Below are 21,504 nucleotides of genomic sequence, written 5' to 3' on the forward strand. Positions count from 1 at the left end.
ACCATTATGCCTATTTTAGTAATAGGGGAACTTGAGAAGTATCTGTGGTAAAACTTTAAAGGAACTTTTTCCAAGAGTTCATATACATGTTCTCAACAAAGGGGTAGTAGAACTGCCACAGATATTTTTAAGGCATTATTCCAAACAAACTCATGGAAAATGCGGTAATGTCATGCTACTAAGATACTCAGGGATCTATGTTGAGAGTTGAAGATGAATCCCATAGCTAGTTCCTCTACAAAATAGAACTCCTGTTTTTATAAAACGTATGAGGACTTTTAATGCTGAGAAGGCCTTTGAGTGGGTTAAGCAATGGCTTTCCCTTTTACCTTGCTGCAGTGTAATAGACTGAGTCTCCTGGGCTTATCTGAAGCTCTGACTCAGCATCCAAAACTACCTTGCTCTAAGCGGACTCCAGGCATTGTAAATAACTAGGGACCCTCAATTCAACTTTCCAATTTCAAAGATTAAAGGTCAATTGTATTAAATGTATGGTAGTCACTGCAGTTTTCATTATTTTATAATTAGTACTTTTTAAAAGTTTTTCATAGATGTCTACTAAACATAAAAAATTCATTTTTTTTAAAGCAGTTTGTCTTTCCAAGCACTCCTCTTTTCACATTTAACACTTTTTAAAGAAGGCATTCTATCAGGAAAATAAATATCATCTAAGCCTTGGATGGAGTAGAATAACACACTGGCTATCAGAATTTCTCTTTTGCTTTAAACTGAAAGAAAACTCCCGGTCAACGAGCTCTCTGGCTCTTTGTATGTGGAAGTAGTTTATTATCCTCACCCATCAGTATGTAGTGCTGCCTCTCTTAGTGGAGGGTACCTGTGGAAGTTTGACTACAGATTTGAGACTAAGCTTCCAGATCCTGCACACAGGGATATCAGTGTTTGAACTGTTTCTGAGATTTGCACACCTTGTTAGTGTTATTGGATATCTTGGACTTGGGGTCAGCCTTCAGCAGTGTGTCAACATTGCTAACCATTCCTTACTGATACACAAAGGGGAATCTTTTTTTTGTACTAAAAAAAAAAACTCTTCTAGATTTTAAGTACAATTGTTCTTTTTTTTTTTAAAGATTTATTTTTATTATTTTTCATTGGAAAGGCGGATATACAGAGAGGAGAGACAGAGAGGAAGATCTTCCATCCGATGATTCACTCCCCAAGTGTGCGCAACGGGCCGATGCTATGCCGATCCGAAGCCAGGAGCCTCTTCCGGGTCTCCCACGCGGGTGCAGGGTCCCAAAGCCTTGGGCCGTCCTCGACTGCCTTCCCGGGCCACAGGCAGGGAGCTGGAAGGGAAGCGGGGCTGCCGGGATTAGAACCGGCGCCCATATGGGATCCCGGGCGTGCAAGGCGAGGACTTAACCACTTGCGCCACCGCGCCGGGCCCAATTGTTCTTGATAGGTTAGAAATTTGCCTACTTTCAATTGTATCTTTATTCATTAAAATGTAGAATTGATCAAATTGTGATTTTTTTTCACAAGCCTAACTTTTCCCGGGTCCTTGATAACTCAAGTCTACATGCTCTGTGCACATTTTCTAAATTATTTTATAGAATTTTAGATGAGTTGTCCATGTATGCACTCATGTATGTATATGTTAAACTGGTAAGAGTTGAAATGTTCTTACTTTCAAAGCATCTTACTTGAAGACTAGATGAATCCTCTTTTTTAACTTCTTCTTAATTATTCTGTCCATATTTTTATTTTGTTCTGTTTTGCTACAGCTTGATTTGTGTATCAGGCGATGTGTTTTGTGAAGGATAGCACAAGCAAAATCCATATATTTAAGTTGTGCTTTGTCAAGGTTTCAAATAAAAGCTTGACACAAATAACTAGGGGGGTGTTGATGGGATTTCTGGGTTGGCTTTGTCAAACAGTAGCCATTATTAATTGGGGACTAGCTTATTTTAGAGCCTGTTCTTTGGACCTTTTTTTTTTGCCACTACTGATTAGCATCAGTAATTTCAGTGTAACACGCTTCCATTGTTGATATCCCTGCCTACTGCCTGCTGCGTAGCACTTCACAATAAAACCATGTTTTCAAGGATTTAATGGAATCATGGAAAGCTTGAATTAATTTCTCAAGTGACACCACAGTGACAAGGAATATCACACATACCCTGAGAAAGTTTTCAGATGATGATATTCTCTATTATGCCATTTTAGGTGAGCATAAACAAAATTCAATATCATTTGAAGTATATAATAAACACGATAATGCCATCACATATGTCCTTACGAATAGTATAATTTGAAAACTATATATTTATATAAATCAATTGTAACCAACAATTATAAATGCTTAACAGTTCTCCTATAATGAAAAAATAATATGTTGGGATGTTTAAGTTATTTTTGCTTACCTATCACAACCATTGTTTTTTTTTTTCAGCTTGGCATTCTATTTCTAGGAACAGAGTTTATTTAAACCTGTATAAATTCTGTTCATTAAAGGCGAGTATTTTATTTTTATCGACCAGGTACTTGATCCCTTTAAGAATGGACCATAGAATTTTAAGTCTGGGAAATGACTTTGAAATGCTGTTGTCTGTTTTATTTACTTCAGTGATAATGCAAAGATCAACTGAAGCACAGTGTAAACTCTGTAATGACATACATTAGTATTTGCAAAAGCAGTATTTATATACCATTTTCCAATAGCCTATTTTTCTACATTTCATTCTCTTGCAGTTCAACAGAAAAAAAAATATTGGCTCATTTGCATTTTATTTTCCAACAAATAGGTTGGATGCAAAGATTTATTTTATCCAATTTTCTGTATAACTGTGATATTATGACCTATTACCATGACAACACACAGAGTTACAAGGAGGCAAGAACAATAAAATATTAGCACCTTTAAAATCAGTCTTTGATAATATCTAGGATGCCTTGTAATACAAAGCTAAACTTGCATAGGGTCTGACACAAAGGAGGGTCTCCATCCAAAAATGAATAATTCTGTAATGAAATTATCTATAGGCCAAAATAAAATACAGATTGCATCAACACTACTATTTATTTTACTTGAGACTACTTTATACTAGAAAGTTAAGCTAAATTAGCTAATGTCACTCATATATTTTGGGGATTTTATTGACTAGAACGTACGAGTTTTTTTAGAGTTTTATTTGGCAAATGTCTGCTTCTCACCGTCTCGATGGCAGGAATCTGTGACAAACTGCATATCAAATGGGGTCAAGGGCAAAAGGGTCCAATTGCAGGACATTAGAACAAAAGGAAATCCCTAAAATGATTCATCTGTATCACCTTAGGAAGAGATTTAGCAAACACTCAAGCCTGGAGTTTTCCCACTTCAACTCTGATTTAAATGACTGGAATATATATCTTTCTCAAGTGTCTCAGGCTTGGGAAGAGGCCATCAGGTAGCTTTTCCCATCCACACCATAGAGGCTGATGTATCTTGTGAGATCTTGAGTAAGGATTTGCAACTTTTTCTATGGCCAGGCAAGTCTGAAAGATAATGCATTCCCTAACATCCCTTGGAAATGTGTGGCATACATATTAGGACACTGAGATGTCGGGAAGATGTTTCAAAAGTTTTAGAGTCAGTATACATGGTTCAAGAGCTAAGAACTAAGCACTGAGTTAAAAACTGGATTTTAAAGCAAGCTTTCCACTTGTCAGCCAAGTGACCCAGGCACACATTGTTTCCACCATTTAGGCTTCAGTGTAAGCATCTCTAAATACACATAAGGACAAAATCTTTTGTCTCTATGACAGAGAGGAGCTCATAAGAGCTACCTGACACCACTTCTACTGTTACTACCACCTGCACTTCACCAAGACCTTCACAAATTTATGACCAATTTTTCTCAGAATGTCTATTAACAACTTAGAGTTGACATAAATTCAAGTTTAAGGCATATTTTGTTAATGATTCAACGTAGTCTAATTGCTTCATTAGGCTCTTAGAGATGATTAATGATATAAATCTATTGGGCTTAGTTAATTTATTTTAAAATGTTTTTTATAAAAAATTACATTTAATAGATAATCTAAGCATAGGCATAGAACAATCTATGAACCCTATCTTGTCCACAATCGCTTTTTTTATGAATGTTTTACTAGAAAACATCTGGGCTCACTCATTTGCATATGGCGTATGGTTGATTTTACAATATACCACAGACCATGATTGACAAAGTCTAAAATACTTCATAACGCCCCCCTCTGTATTAACATCTGCTTATCCTTTCTCTAGAACCAAGTTATTGTTCACTTGACCCTTCCCTTAAATTATACTGTCACAAAATCCATGTAACTCACATTCTCAATGATTACAAATCACTTTGGTTACTGAAAGAGCCAGAACCTATTTTACCCCCGGGTGACCTTGGGGATATATTTTCACACATGTAAATTTAAAACATTCATAGGTTTGCATATTTTAAGTGTGGTATGTGTACTTAACAGCAGTCATATTCAGTAAGTGCTTTGCATACTTGATTTCTAAGGTAGAGCTGTACAATTTGCACTTTGCATTGCTAACTTTCTATGCACTCAAAAAGTAGAGAAGTAAATGTAACAAAATATTACAAAAATAAAATCCATCTTTGGATCTCATTTGCTGTCTTGATAATATGATCAAATCAAACAACGCTTTTAATCTAGTGCAATAGATCTATTTGGTATTACATTAAGGGTATAGTCCACTTAGGAATTCAGTTATTATATCTTTTCAAGTCAACTGACATAATAGAGTCTGATTCCATTGTTTGTGTATCTGACAAGTGTGTAAGTGGCAGATTCTCTGAGGTCAACCAATTCAGAAGCCATAAAGCTGAATCTTAAGGTGCTCTAGCCAAAGTATAGAGTCTAGGCACCACTAATGCAGAACACTGGTGAGGACTCTTCCTGTAACTCAACTAATGAAACCAGTAATGCAGTCTCAAGGGCCAAAGGCCATATCCTAGCTCTGGGGATTTCAAGGCACTGGAAGTATTTTGGGCAAAGTTGGGAAGGGAAAGCCTTCTCTATTCAGAGAAAAGTGAGTCAGACCAAATGGCCAGAGTGAAAGGGTATAGAGAAGCAGCAATGAGGGTCAACAGGGCACGCGAGGTCTGAGTGTCACTGTCACACAGCGTCACTGACTGGAAAGGAGCTTGTATCAAAACTGGACTGAGCACAGAGCTAAGGAAATGGATGAGGGAAGAGACCAGAGCAGATCTGTGTCTGAGACAAGTACAAACAGCTGTTGACAGCCTCAGGCGCTATTCTGTAGATACACAACCTCACCGAATTACTTAATTCTAAGATATTGTCATTCACATTTTATAAAATGAGGAAAATTTTGTTCTTGTCATGTTCAAGAAATTATCAAGTCTGTGAACTCAAAGCAGGGCCTCTGGCCTAAAATAGGGCTGTCTTTATTACTCCTACCAGTTTTGGTGAGCTCTCTATTGAAATCACACAAATAATGCAGTAGATAGTCCTTTCTCAAATGAGTCTACTTTCTAAGTTTTGGGTACAAGTAAAATTACGTCTAATTTATTTCTAGTCTCATATGTGGTTTTAGGAACATAAGAAACTTTCCTTCCCTACTTCATACTTTATAAAACATAACTGCTTTTATTTTAAAAACTGCCATTGCAAAAGTATAATATACATTTAAGGTGTATGTCAGCCATTTAAAGAGCACAAGTAACATTCTGATTACAGTGAGAGATGGCTGGACCAGTTTTGCAGATTCAAAACTTTTTTTTTCTATTCTACATCCATAAAATACAAACTTAAAAAAATGTCGATTTTCTTTATCACGTTAACTCTTTCAGAAATGCAAAGGCTATGACTGTTGTCTTTGCGTATGCAGTTCCAGTAGTTACCCAATAAAATTATTTATCCTGAGAGAACGGCTCCAGATCTCTGAAATTTCACCAATTTTTTACGCATTTTAGCTCTATTTCTTTGTAAACATTTACAGTTAAAAATTAAAATTATTCACTCTATGTTTTCCCGCCAGTGAAAATAAGATTTTGCTAACATTTCAAACTGTTGACTCCTGAGGTTAGGGAGAAGGACAATCACCCAGAATTTTTCTTTTGTTAATGAAACTCTAGGACATTCACATGGAAACTAAATGACACTCAAATTGACTTCACAGCCTGTGAGATAACGTTACTTAGTTAAAAACCTATTTTTGACAAGAATCTGATTAAAGATTGCAATGTCATATCTGTAAATAAGACTCTAACTAACCATGCTGTACAACGTGAGCCTCGATCTAACCACAATGTTAGAATAAATGCTGCTACATTTTAGGGACGTAATACAGACTGATTTCAAAACTGTAAATGATATTATTCATAGATTCATTATTTCAGATAATTCATAACTGAAATAACGCCACAATGCAGTTAAATAACTTATGGGTAATGTACTCTCCTGAGAATGCACAACTTCTGCCAAAGGACCAAGTGTGAGAGGTAGAAAATAAGAGTCAAGTTGAACACTAGGAGGAAGAGAATAATCAGGTAGCCAACGCCACACGGGTTACTGTGTTCATCTTCAGTCTCACAACAATCCCGTGGGAATATTAGAGGTTGGCTAGCATTATTATTAACTGCATCCTATAAAACAGTAAACTCAGTTCAAGATAAAGCCTGTCCAAAGCAGTATTTGATAGCAGTATTTGATGGCAGAACGTAAGTTCCAATTATGTTTATTCCACATCATCATACAGCCAAATTCCGTGGAGCAATGGCTTTAACATCCTTTATACATGATTACAAGATTGTCACTGTTTCTGTTGTACTTTGTCCCAAAATTGTACACTAAAGTGCACAGATTTGGCAAGAGCTTAGTAAAAAGAATTTTTAATCAAAATATACTTTCATTTTTTATTGCTGATAGCCATGCAAATATGTGTCTGTTTAACAAGGTAAAAGACAATCTAGGCATCAAATAATGTACTACATAATTTAGTAGGAAATGAATGTTTGGGCTTACAGTTAGAAATGTATTAATTGGCTAGTCTAATTAATTTTTCATTACTCCATCCTCTAATAATGTCACAGTACTATGTTACCAGAACATGAAAAATTAAGAAAAAAAAATTGAACTGTTAGCAAAGTCATGCCAAAAGAAATACTGCAAAAATGGAAAAGAATGTATCTTTAGTAGCAATTTGTTTGGTTCTCCATACCCCAATGAATTTGGTTATTGCACGCTGATGAACTCCCACCACTTAGATCCTGAAAGGCCACAAATTCAGTGTCTTCTCTGCAGTGCTAGCACCTTGAGTTATCGTCTCTGCTTTCTGTTGTCACTTCCTTTCACTGCTTTCTGCAGAGTAAGACCGGTCGTATTTGTCTCTTACATAACTCCTCTTCGCTAAAATTCCCAGAGTGCTGTATTCTCCTGCAACTGCACACGGCCTTGCTTTAATGCTGATTAGGTAACTTTCGGAGCAGCACTATCAAAAGCAAGGCTCGTTCTTGATGCTGCCCCTCACTATTCACTGTTGCATACAGGGCACATTCTCTGCATAGAGAGTCACATGTTCCAGTGAATATGTTCACTTCCATTGTCAAGGAACTTTCCGATACAAATCCAACTCCCAACCCAGCTTGTCAGCAACAGGCTGAAAGCAGCTGCCCTTCCAGGCTCTTCCACTAGAATGGTTGTGATTCTAGACTGAAACTTACTCTTCCAAGAATCCTACAATTTATATCAATATCTTGGGACTCCCCTTTGAAGATGGTAAGGATGCTAAAATATCTTCTTTCCCCCTTAAATATATGCATTGTAATTCCCTAATAATTGGGAAATCTGTTGCTGCAACCCAGATACACTAATGCTTATATTTTCTTATCTCTGTATTATTATCCTAGATGCCATTCATTACACTTCAGAAATGCTGCATTTTATTGCCATAAAACTCCCTGAAAATATTCCAAAGTCAGTTCTGTACACCATCATATTATCAGAACAGGCAGTATTTCATTGCAGATTGATTGCCCTTAAAACATATCAAAATGTATATCATAGTTTTTAAATTAAAAACTCTACTTAGAAAAAAAACAGCAACTAATATGTCACTGTGAGTTGTAAGGACAATGAATTTTCAAGAATGTTGGAAATTTTTATGTGTGATAATTTTAAGATTTGTACTTCAGCAGTTTTCCAATATTCTTGTATTTTTACATAGGATTAAGTTCAAATAAAAATGAAAAGGTTAAGTCTAATAATTCACTTCCGCAATATGCTTATAAAAATTTCCTGTTTTATAGGTATCTAATCCCTCTTCTATCTTGCCATTTATTGATACAAGATAGATATGGAGCCCATCTTGGTATACCTTCTATACTGTCTTCTCAATTACATTACATACATTTAATAAACATACAGCAAAGTGTAGATACTTTGGAATTGTGTTGTATTAACTACCTGGCATATAAGATCTATAAGGACAAAGTTAATACACTCTGTATAATCATCGTACAAACATGCTTATGTTTTCAACAAATTTGAAATATTTTGTTGGCAAACACACTAAAAATAATAGTCAGGAATATATTATCTACATAACAACCCCTCCAGAAATATCCAGAATAATTACCATTTACACTGTAACTTACATTACACCAAAATATATACTGGCTGACCAACGGAGGTAATTACAAATCAAGTCATCAAGGCTTTTTAATTTGCTTCAGCAATATTAAGATTGTTCAAGTAGTTCCAACCCCAGGTCCACAATTTGATGAGAGTTACAACCCCATTCTCCAATCAATAGGGCAGAATGCTGAGGCGATCATCACAATCCCATTAAACTGAAATGTCTGAGGAGCATTCTAATCAGTGATGTTATAGGTCATCTTACAAATGATTAAGAATTTTCGTTAAAACCCATTGGATGTGCTCTTGATGAGGAGGTGGCTGCTGCATGAGAATTACTGGCCGCAGGAGTGGCAGAGGATAAATACTCTCACACTTTGCAATTGAATGCATATTTTAATGAAGTGAACAGTAAGATTCCAGACAGGCATCAGCAACTTTCAAAAAGAGTCTTCCAAATTTTTCATATAGTTTGAAAGTAATGAGATTTGTTCCAAAGTGATAAAATGTATGCCATAAATTATAAAGTATTTCTTTAAGAAGAATTTTATCTTTGTGGAGAAGATCAGATTTTAGATAGTAGCATAATATGTTTTGTTGAAAAGTAAACTATATTTTCTTTGATTATTGATTCCCATTGCCAAAGAAATATATCAACTCCTGTCATCTAAAGCTTAATTTCACTTGGGTAGAAAGAAACCCATTGATATAGTTAGTATACTACCCTGACATTTAGAATATATTCCATCTATTTATGCAGTTGTCCCTTCAACTTTCAACCACATCCTCTGAAGAGTTTCTAAGAATTAAATTTTGTTTCTCAGAATACTTAGGATGTGTTTTCTTAGGTTTTCTACTCTCATCCCTTAGAAAAAGGGCCTGTTTAAAATCAGTTTTTCCTGAAAAAGTTATGCCAAATTAAAACCACGTGTTTGAATAACAACGCTTGACAGATATCATTAAACAAGATGGAGTTTTTCTTCAAATGCTTTAGAAGTTCCTCGATTCCTACATACACTTAGCACAGTGTTTGCTGTTGCCATAAAATCTGTTACCATCCACTGCTAGATAAGCAGAGTGGACATACCAGTGATCCACAGGATGAATGTTGTGAACTCAAAGTTGCCTTTAGAGTGACTTTATGTCACCGCCATAACATACAAATTCAGATAACTAGTTCATGACTTGCAGCCAGAAATATTTTCCCCCAAGTACCCTTTATATTACTTGAAGAAGATGCAAGGGCTTCATTGAGTGATTTTTTTTTCTTCCATGATAAGCACACGTGAAGTTGCCTAGATATGCAGCTCAAACAATAAGATAATGCATAAATGATCATGCACTTTAATACTTACTGAGCATACATTCTGTTAATATATCTAATAGTAATAAACAATATACAACAAGTTTAGAATCCAGGCAGATAGCAGGTTGGAACAAATAAAATTGTGAAGAAATCATTCAGATAACTTCAAGAATCGATGGGAGCTCTGAATGGGAAATAGAATGGGAAGGAATCAAGGAGAGATTGGGTCACCCAGGTGGTCAGGGGAGATCTGCCTGGACAGGTAGCATTTGTGGTGGCACCTTCATGATCAAAATGAATCAATGACAAGTGATTTGTTACATTTTTTTTCTTTGATTTTTAATCGGTTTAACCACTCTGTCTTCACACAGTATTGAGAGGTGGAACCTTTTAAAAACTTACTTATTTTCATTAGCAAGGCAGCAAGTCAAACATAAATGAAATAAGAAATAAGCAGAGAATTGGAGAAAGAGAATTCCAATCTACTGGTCCATACTTCCAAAGTTCACAATAGCCTTGGTTGATAAGCAGGCCACAGCCAGCAACCTGGAAGTCAGTGTAAGCTTATCATGTGGATAGAAGGGGTCTACTAAATAGAGACATCACCTTCTATCTTCCATGGCATGTGCCAATAGTGAGCCAAAATCAGGAGGCACTCCACGATGTTAACCGCTAAGACTGCCACCTGTACACAACTACTCTTTGTCTAAGACTTCTGAAAATTTTTCTTCATTCTGTTTCTATTTTGATGATTTTAAATTATTTGAAAACAGAGAGAGAGGTAAAAAGATGGAGGGATTGAGGGAGGAAGAGCGGTATGGAGACGGAAGACAGATTGAAGAAGGAAGAAGGATAAGAAAGGAGTAGAAGGAGAAAGAGTGGGAGCAAGAGAGACAGAGGGAGAAAAGGAGGGTGGAAGAGACACTCCTTGTGTTGGTTCACTCCTCAAATGGCCACAGTAGCTGTGGCTCAGCCAAGCTGAAATCAGCAGTCAGGAACTTCATCTAGGTCTTGCATGTGGGTGCAGGGGTCCAGGCACTTGGGTCGTTCCTCTACCGCTTTCCCAGGCATGTCAGCATGAGATGAACTGAGAGTGGAACAGCCTAGACTTGATCAATGCCCATGTGGGATAATGGGGCTGCAAGTGGCAGACTAATCCACTATGCCATGGTGCAAGCTTCTCCTGCAGTATCTTTCAGACATATTAATTCTCTTGAGTCAAAAATTTTCCCACACATCCAAGCCCTATAAAACTGCGAACAACCTCTGCAGCTAGATTTCAACTGGAATAAGAAAATAGTCTAAATATTTTACAACAGCCTCATGCTTTCGATTTTTTTAATTTTTTTTTCTGGAAAACAATCTATGACTAAATATGGGACTGAATATTATATTTCTTACCTATATTTTTGTGCATCCTACTAACTCTGTAAGGTTTGTTACTACTGTTACTGTCATTTTACAGATTGAGGAACTAAAAGAAAGTTTACATGACTTCCCCAAGATTCACGGCAAGTAAGTTCCACATCTAGCGTGGAACCACCTTACTAAGGCTGCAGGGTGATTTTAATAACAATGGCACAATTACCCAAACAAAACCAATTAAAATCATTTTTTCTATCTTTCCTAATTTATAACTCTGGTCTTGCAAGAAGGATGCTATCTTGAAATCATTAAGTTAAAAAAGAAAAAAAATAGTCTTTCTATTTGAATATCACCACACTTCTTGTCACTACAAGGTATGAAAAACCTTCAGACAGTGATTATTTCCCTCAAGGCACTTTAAACCGTGCCAGTGACAGCCACCACATGTTCCTGATGGCTTGGGGTATTGATACCTGGACCAAATGCCTTGGCTTTTCTTGGGTTTGGGAGAATTAAGTCTCAATGTATGCAGCGTGCAAATATGCACTTACCACAAAGCAGAGAGAAAGCCCATGCTTCCATTCTGCAATCTCGTGCTCTCTCATTCACAACTATATTTGCCAAATACCCATAACAGCTAGGGTTGGGCTGAGCTAAAGCTAAGGACCCAGAACTCCATCTTGGTCTCCAAGGTAGGAGGCAGGGAGCCAGCCACTTGAGTCATGGCCTGCTGCTTCTCAGAGTGAGTCCCAGCAGGAAGCTGGGATCAGAGCCACAGATGGGATTCAGACTCGGGCATTCCCAGATGGGATGCGGGGTTTCCCTAGCAGCACTGGCTGGGATGCCAAATGCCTGCCCCAACAACGTAATTTAATCAGTGTATGTTCACATTGATTTGACCCTGTTAACTGCCACGTTCTCACAAGAAGCAAAGTTGGTCATTTTTTCTGCAAGTCTTGTATTACTCTAGTAACGTTCATTTTTTAGTTCTCTAATTTCCCACACCAACTGAACAAAGAGTAACAACAGCATCCCATTATCTCTGGGTTCAGGTACCCATCCATCTATTCTCCAATAATTTTCAAAGTCAAATTGATATTTATATTTCAGAATCAAGCTCTTTGGATACTAAAATATTTTTTTAAAATAAATGTATCAATGTGTTTCTATTCTAATACCAAGGGGGGGGAGATTCAGAATTTTAGTCACATAAGCATATATTTTTAGTTAATCTCATTTTTCTCTTATATGACATTAATGTCATACTTAATGTCAATAAATATATGTGAATTTCAAAAACTTGTAGCAAAAGAGAATTTTTACTTTTTATGCACTTTATATTAACTACCAAAATAGATATAACATGTGAACACTGTCTTCTTAGGTTTGATTTAATCCACTTAGCACATTAAACTTTGATCCAAAATAGAATTTTAATTCAATTTTTCAACTCTTTTAGAATCACCTTCACATATACACAACACATACATGCACATTTACATATGCAGCAGGAAACATTTATCCTTTTGTAAGTTAGTGTACCTGGGATATGATTTGAATTTGCCATACTCATGTATCAACAGTAACATAAATACAGATAAAATATATAATCCTTGCTTAAATGGAGTTTGATATCAGAGATTCAAAAACACAACTACAAAGCTTAGGTTTAACTTTCATCATAGAAAAACAATAATCATATATTTATATATATACACGTATATATATTTAAATTGGTGCTTAGAAGGTTAAAGTCCCATATCAGATTGCCAATTGGAGGCCTAGCTACTCTACTTTCAATCAGTGTTCCTGCTAATATGCCTGGGATAGCAGTGGATGGTGACCCAACCATTTTGGCCCCTGACATCCACATGGAGACTCGGATGGACTCTGTAGCTCTTACTTTTGAACCAACCCAGGTTCTGGCTGTTGCAATCAGTTGAACAGTGACTCATCATTTGGAATATCAGTTTACCAATTCTTTCCGTGTGTGTCTCAGCCTCTTTGTTGCTTTTTCTAATAAATAAATCTTAAAGGAAACAAATCTGAGCAATCCTAATCTCAAAAGTTTACAAAAATGATAGTTAATGTTACTTGGTTTTTGAAATATCACATAGAAAAATCTTCTGTGAGATTTCTTAGAAAAAGATCTTTTCTGTATAAAATTTTGGGGTGGTATCATTTAGTTATTTTATTTGACACAGCTACAGCTGACGGAAACCATGGACTAGTCATTCTTTCCCATGTTCTTCTAAGAAAAGCTAGTAAGAATAATTTTTCCACGTGTTTGTGGCAGCAGTTTTTGCTTCCCTAAGGACACCTTGATTCTTTACTCGTTTTTATGGAGACATCTTCAAGTTTAGTGTACAGTTTTCACATCGAACAACCCAATGAAAGGAAATGTATAACCAGCTCAGTGTTTGTGGAGTAAAGATTTATCCAAAAAGCCAAAGCTTTCAGGAGTTTAGACTGTAAAGGGCAGGGAGGCTTGAAGTCTGAATGCAGTGTCACTCCCTCTAAGATCGCTGATTTCATGACAGTTTTTCCAAAATGCAGCAGAAGACCAGGGCAATTGAGAAAGTCAAGTTGAGCCAGAAAATGACAGGGATGTCAGAGATGGCAAGTTCATGAAAGGGAAGAGGCTGGGCAAGCCTGCAAGGATGCAAAGGGACCTTAGCATGCGGTCAGTGGGTGCAATCTGAAGGTTCAGAAGATGACACTGCCGTGGAAGCTTGAGATATAAAGAAATGAAATGAAGTAGATATATTCTTATGGAAAATGAAAATAAAACAGGAACTGGCATAGTTATGATGAAAAGTTCCAAGTCATGATGAAGCAAAGTATATGAATAAAACCAAATACAGGCGAGGATAGGAAGGTATACCAGGAGTTAAGAAAAATACATAATGGCGTTAACTATGTGTTGCATTATTCAAAGCTCCTTAGAAACCAGTTACACGTTATTGCTTAATTTTGTTGTCTTAGTTCTTCCCAGGATATTTATTAGGATCCCAAGGCTTATCTCTACACACATATCCACTCTCCAACCAAAGTCTATCTTTACGAGACCACTATCTGTCAGTGCTCCTCCCAACACTTGCATGTGTAGGTGTCAAGCTCCAGAATGCCATAGCCCCTAGGCACGCAAGTTCCATGGCAATCTAATTCGGACCTGTATAATTTTCTTGCATTTTCAGCAGGTTAAAAAAAAACAACAAAAATCCATGATAATCTGTTATATACTAATTATTGAAGTAACTGAGATTATCTTTTTATTTTCTTTAAAGCAGGGAGTGCATTTATTGCATACATTGTCTGGATTTTAAATGGCTATTCCCATGTGCTGGTCTGCATGGATAAGGGTACAAAGTTTTTGGAAGGCAACTACTCAGATGGGGTTGCATGTAATCTTGATCCTTGCTATCAAGTGGCCATGTGGTATACCAGTTAGACTTACCTAGTTTCAAACCCTGCATGTGCCACTTACTACCTTGAGAATATGAAAGAACTATGGACTTTCTCAGCATGTCTTCTCATCTGTGAAGTGAGGATAACAATAAATCTCCTCTCATGGGGTTACTACAAGAACTAAGTAAATTAATACAGGTAAACTGGTTAGCATGACACCTAGTAACTAATAATATTCCAAAACACTGTTGGAATTAGAACGATGCACTTCAACAGTCTGTGTTGAGTAAATTAATCATTCATATCTGGCCCAGAAGACCATAGCTACTTTGGAATAAACATTTTTGTCTTGCAAATATCGAATCCCACTCCAGGAATTTTAATTCCCAGAGCCAGTGCACTATAGTTACATGGACCAGGCCTTCTGGCTAGGACAGTAAGAATAAATCTCTGCGGTGAAGGAAAGCATAAGGTCCAGAAGGAATTGTATTAGTGGCGCCCTTTTCCTCTTGCATTAGCCATACATTTGCTACTGTCAGGAAGCTATGTGAAAATGTTTCCTTCCAACTGAGCCAAGAAAAGCTACATATTTGCTTAGGAGCCTTCTCCATCACCATGGAGTCTGCACAATTAAGAGCAACCTAACAAACCCAGTCTGTACTCATCTGTTTACTCAATTAAAAGTTTCAATAATAACAAGCTTTTCTCTAATTTACCGATATTATTTGTTATAGGAGTTTGAAGAAAATCCAAGCCCTTAGGTAATGCAATAGATCCCTCTGAAATGCTTAAACACAGTATACCACAATGACACAAACTTAATCATGTTCATCAACAAGCCTACTGATCATGTAAGAAATCACAACACTTGACCACAGGATCTATGTATAATTTTCTTGTTCTCATTAAACTTGAAAATGAAATATTTATACTAGCCTTCTTCATTCAGAAAACAAAGATCGAATGAATGTGATTAAATCATTAATTGAAAGAATGAATGATGCTCACCACTTAGATACTGCCTAAGGACTGCTGATACTACTCAAACTGTCAGCTCAAGAAAAAAAAAGGAACAAGAGAGGAATGATGGACAGTAACCATGGAAACAAAAGAAGAGAATTTTAATCAACACAAGTTGCTGGTGAGGAACTAGGCATGAGGTCAGAGGCAGAGGTTTCTAGAACAAATGGTTTGATTGGAGAAATATGGACATGCTAGGACTTCAAGTTCCAATATTTTGTTATATAATTCTAAATGTTAGTTTCCTGACAAAGTACAGTCAGAAACTGCACAGGATGAGAACAGTAGAGTAGCCACCGTTTTAGACTGTTTATAATTTAGGCAGTTCCTAGTAGACACAAAAATCATAAACTCTCTTAGTCGGTAAGTACTGTGAAGACAAAAATTATTTCCTGCATTTTTTCCCTTTTAATTAACCACTTTTCAATTTCAGTTTTAGAGTCTTTGACTCTTACTTGAATAGTGGCTTTTTAGGTCGATCAATTTTAGTTCATTCATAAAAGCAAGCAGGCAAGATGAAAAGTATTCACTCAATCTTTCAAGAGGCAGTACCTGGATGTTTGGATCTCAAATGCAATTTTCTCTGACATTCACATGGGAAAAAAATGCCATTTAGAGCCAAGGATAACTTGGGAAAAAAAAAGAGTTCATAAAAGGTGTCTGCTTATCATTGCTTCTTCCTCAGTAATTCTCCTATTTCTCAGGAAAAAAATACAGGCAAGTGGAAAAAAAAATGTTCCACATGTTCCAGTGTCATTTCTGCCTGGTAGGGAGAACAATGGGTGCCACTGGGAACCAAATCAGTGTTCAAACATTTTTCTAGAAAGAGCAAAAAACAAAGGAAGGCCATAGGTAGGTGCCTTAGTTGTCCATGGCAACTTGAGTTGCACATCACAACTAGCATGACTTGGATGTCTAGGTCATCTTCCATTGGAGGAGAATAATTATACACATGGTAAATGGAGTTGATAGAGTAAGCCACCTTAAACACTGATGTTTTATCTTCTGACAGCGTATGAATGTACAAGCATTAAGTTATAGGAGAAAAGGGGCTAATTTTAGATTTGTTCCTAGCCCTCTCCATGTGAATGGTGTCGCTGTGAGCCCAGCAATGAAGTTCACTGTGTTGTAGCAGACTGCGCAGTTCCTGAGTGTGTCAACCCAGTCTATGAACCAGAACAATGTTGTCCTGTCTGCAAAAATGGTAAGACCACACTGCATTAGCTTTCCAAGAGGGGTTAGTACAAAATACAACATGTCCCTTTTGCACACCATTCAATGCAAGTGGCCTCTAAAATCTGCCTGTAACTTCTCAACATGGACGTGACCAATTTATAAGTTTTTTCTCACCTTCAAGTAGCTTTTCATCTGGGGAATTAAAGCTCATGCAAGCTGACTTGGTTGTGATCCCTATCATTTATTATTGACTTATCAGGAGGATATTGGGGGAAAAAAACCACAGTGGCATCTATTTAGTAATGATGACACTTGTTTCTTGTGGAGTCTATGAAGAAGTACACCATATTTCATAGTACATAACCCAGGATACAGAGTTCTATAAATGCTGAATGTTTTGTTTTGGGCATAGACCAAATATGAGGTTTAAAGTAATCAAAGAAATGTAAGTCCAATTATCCATGCACCTAAATTCAGCATAGAAAAACTAAAAATATTAGCGATTTTACACAAAGTTTTCGTAACCGTGAAGCGTTGTTTTCATGGTAATAGCTGTAGAAAAAAATGTTCTGGCGTATTTCCAAGACTCTGCTTTCCATTTTATTCCTCATTGACCACAGAGGCTGCAATCACTGCATTGTGCTAATCACGCCACATCTAGGGTACACCACAGAAAAGATGATGCCAAGACTCCGGTTCAGGATGTGTACCCTAGCGAGAGCACACACTCCCCAGGGGTCATGCCAGTAACTCTCCACTAACTAACACTTCACAAATGCCTCCACCAGCCTTGGGCCTTACTAGCTGCTTTAAAAAGTGCTTGTATGCCTTCAGTAAGCAATTGTCACTCACTCTATTGCTGAATCCCTTTGCCTTTTGGGTGCTGGTAGTAGTCAACTTCCTCTATTTTACATTGTTTGCTTCGAACTGGGAATAATGTTAGCACACCTGTAAGTATTTTCTTTCTTAGATAATTAGCAAGGGAAGCATCAAATCATTTAAAAGCAAAAGTAGCTCTGATCACCTTTGTAATGAGTTTTGTAATGTGTGTTGGCGTCTTCTCAATGGTTACATCAAGAATCCTTCAAACATTTGCCCAGGTATAGATTATATTATTTTTGTTCATACAACTTCATTACATGTTAAATTGTTTACATAGATTTTCTCTCTTTTTTTCTTAATATTCCCCGAATCCAACTGACTTTTCCTAAAAGCCATCTCTCAGATTGGGGAGGTAGAAATAACTCTCCCACTGAGGCTCTAACTTACATAATATATGCAAAGACATCAAATGTTACACTTTATATTTTTAAGAGATTTTTTGAAAGGTACAGAAAGGAACAATATGGTGACTTAATGGCTGAAAAATAGGACCTATGAGGATAGAATGAAGGAGTTAGCATAATTTGTCCTGGAGAAGAGAAGGCGCAAGGGAGACTTAACCATAATCAAGTATATGGATGCTCAGTCTGAAGTAGAAGACTACCTGTTATTTCTCGTTTTTTCCAAGGATACAAGCAAGAAAACCACAGCTACCTAATCAATCTTTAGAACTAGGATGGACACATGTGAAGATTTTTTTTTCTTTTACAAGCTACTATTTAAATAGGTGTTTGAAGATCTTTCCTCCCTGAGGGATCTTGGGCTAGTTCCATCTCACTTTTACAATAAATACATTACATTTCTAGTTTAAAACTCTTCTCTGGACACAACTCAGGACCTCACAGAATTAAACTCTCATGACCAGATACTTATCATATAATTTGTACATTATACTGCACCACGTCACTATCAGCCTAGCCTGACACCTATCACAGATCGAGTTAATATTTACATCCAAGGTTAAATCAGCCAGCACCAACTGGTCACACTTAATTTAATGCCACCAAATGTTTCTTTCACATATCATAATAGAGAAATTTATCTTCAAATGCAAGCCTCTATTTGCAAATTGCATGAAGAATGGACTTTAATTTTTCAATGAATTTGTAATCCATTAGTATCCCTGATAAACAGATGTTGAATACACAAGGTATAATCAAATTGTTTTTCCTCCACGAAGCATTAAAAATAGCACTTCCGTGATGCTATTTTTAACAAGCTTACGCTATTTTTTGAAAGAAAATGAATATGAATTCGAAATAGGGGAAGACTAACTCATTGTAATGTAACATTGAGATGTTGCCTTTTTCTATTGCTAAATGCCACTAATTAGTCCCTTGTAGAAAACAACAATAAAGCAAAAATGCATCAGAAGGTGGCACAGCAGGCACTGAAGTTTCAGGACCACCAGCCACTCCGGGATTTTTACTGTGAACACAGGTTGAGTGCTAAGGCTCCTGTGTTCTCTTTCTAAGCCTAACTAAGAGAACAGATATAAAACTGAAGGGAAAATAAGTGTTGACTTTAACAGAGTATAACCAGAGCAGTTTCTGAAATTTCCAACACCTGGTGACTGTGTGTTCCTAGAGAAGGAAATAGCTTTTCCCATTATGGTGAAAACTACTTTTTAAAAATGTTGTTATTTTCTTGATCTTAAAAAGTCAAGTTAAAAACAGGCTTTATGAATTAAAGGTAGAGGCAATGGATTTTAATTTGTAAGCAGTCATATGTTTTTAAGCAGTCATATGTATACGTATATGTATATGTATAAGACTGCTTACAAATATAAGTCAAATATATATATTTAAATCCTTGTGAATATTGATAACTTTGACAGGAAGAGAAATATGTTTTCACAAATGCTGATTTGATCTTGTCAAATATTTCCATTTTGTACTCTAAAATATTTTTTTAACCTTGTGAAATTAGAAGCTGCAAAACACAAAATGTATTATGAATATAAAAGGAACGTTTAAATGATAGAATCTACCACACCTAACCTTAAAACTTAGTAAACAGTTAATTTTTAAACTCTTGAGTTTATTAACAGCAAACAAGGAAGTATAATAATATACAGTTTTCCCAGAAAATACTTCATCAATATGAAGTTATTTTTTGAAATATTTTTAATATTATAATAGGTAACAATAATATGTGCTGTAGATATAGTGTCAGTCTCTCATTTGCATACTTAAAGACATTAACTTTCAGACATTTTCTCTAATTATGTAAAGAAATAAAATGTTCTAATCTTAGCAATAAGCTCAGACAAGAATTCCAATGCTAATCAATGAACTCTGCCAAACTATAAAATATACACCATTCTCATTAAAATGAGTTGAGCACCATGAAAGACCACTGACTTAGCACAAGTAAACTAGAAACCAGTAAAATTGATCTGATTGAGCCAATTACAGAATGCTGCATTGGGGGAGAAGTAGAGGTTTTGACATAGAAATTAATAATTCTAAATAGCATTATTAAGCACTTGTTTCTCCTTTCTCACTATATCTGAAGAAATAACAATCCAAATACTTCTTGAAAATTTTAATATTTCCATATTGTCTTTCCCTTCGATTGTGCTTTTTCATCCTCAGCTTTTTCCATGTGATTTCATGAGCTATCTGTTTCTTGTATTTATAATATGAAAAATTAAGTTAGCACAGCATTCGCTTAAAGAAAACAGTCAAATTCAGAGTACCAAGCAAATACTTCGAATATCTGGAACTAGCCAGACATTTGACTTGTACCATGTATTTATTTGGAATGTATTCATTTTTAATGAGCAGTAATATTAATTTTAACATCTTGTCTTACATTCATATCATTCTTTTCTCCTGCTTTTTAAAAACTTAACTGATAGATTAAAATTTCAGTTTTTCCAAGATAATATGTAAAAATTCAATATTTATCTAATATTCAAATCAGGATAAATATATATCCTCAAACATTATTTCCTTATGCTAGATAAATTCAAAATATTTTCCTTTTCAGTAATATAAATAGTACATTACTATCATCTACATTTACACAAGTAGGAAATACAACAAAAGGACTTTTGACTAAAATTTAACACTTATCTATTAGTCTCCCCTACTCGCCCCAGATTCTGGAACCCATGCTAAATTCAAATTGTTTGAGTTTAACTAATTTACATTCCACTTACGAATGATATTACGTGGTAGTTATCTTTCTGTTCTTGGCTGTTTTCACTTAATAACAACCTACCGTTTCATCCATGTAGACACAAATGAAAGGATTCTATTGATGACTGAAAAGTATTCTAGTTTGTACATGCATCACATTTTATGGTTCGCCAGCTGAAAACATATTTTGTTTCCAATTTATATGGATGGTACTGTTGTGAATTGTCTTGCAATAACATGGGAGTACATGTCTCTTCAATTTTAAATTATTTTAAATTGATTTCTTTTCAAATTACATTCAATGGTGGGACTCCTGGCTGATATGAAGTTTTGTTATTAGCTATTTGAGAAAACTCCTCGCCATTGTCCACAACATTTTACTTATTCATATTTCCACCAATAGTGTTCAGGAGTTCTCTAATTGTTACATCCTCCCAACAATGTGTTATCATTTGTCTTTTTGTAATAACCATTCTTTAGTTTTGATTGATCTTTGCCTACTACTGAACATTTTTTGCAAGTATCTGTTTGCTACTTGTATTCATTCCTTTGGAAAAAAAAATGTGTATTTAGGTCTTTCACCCATTGTTTTCTTGGGCTATT

At 35.9% G+C, this 21,504-nt stretch overlaps 1 protein-coding gene across 2 annotated transcripts in view; it reads left to right on the forward strand.

The window, feature by feature from the left end:
- The window catches only part of VWC2L (von Willebrand factor C domain containing 2 like), a 134,796-nt gene that overhangs the window by 8,966 nt on the left and 104,326 nt on the right, over nt 1-21,504 (forward strand). Inside the window, exon 3 of one of the 2 annotated variants that reach the window (XM_040986397.1) lies at nt 16,772-16,901. The exons of the other annotated variant lie outside the window; for it this stretch is intronic. Coding sequence (XP_040842331.1) covers nt 16,772-16,901 — 130 coding nt within the window. The remainder of the gene's footprint in view (nt 1-16,771; nt 16,902-21,504) is intronic. 2 annotated transcript variants of the gene reach the window in all.

The sequence above is a fragment of the Ochotona curzoniae genome, unplaced genomic scaffold (assembly GCF_017591425.1).
Source record: "Ochotona curzoniae isolate NIBS_2020 unplaced genomic scaffold, NIBS_Ocur_1.0 contig_4514, whole genome shotgun sequence".
In the NCBI taxonomy this organism is placed as follows: Eukaryota; Metazoa; Chordata; class Mammalia; order Lagomorpha; family Ochotonidae; genus Ochotona; species Ochotona curzoniae.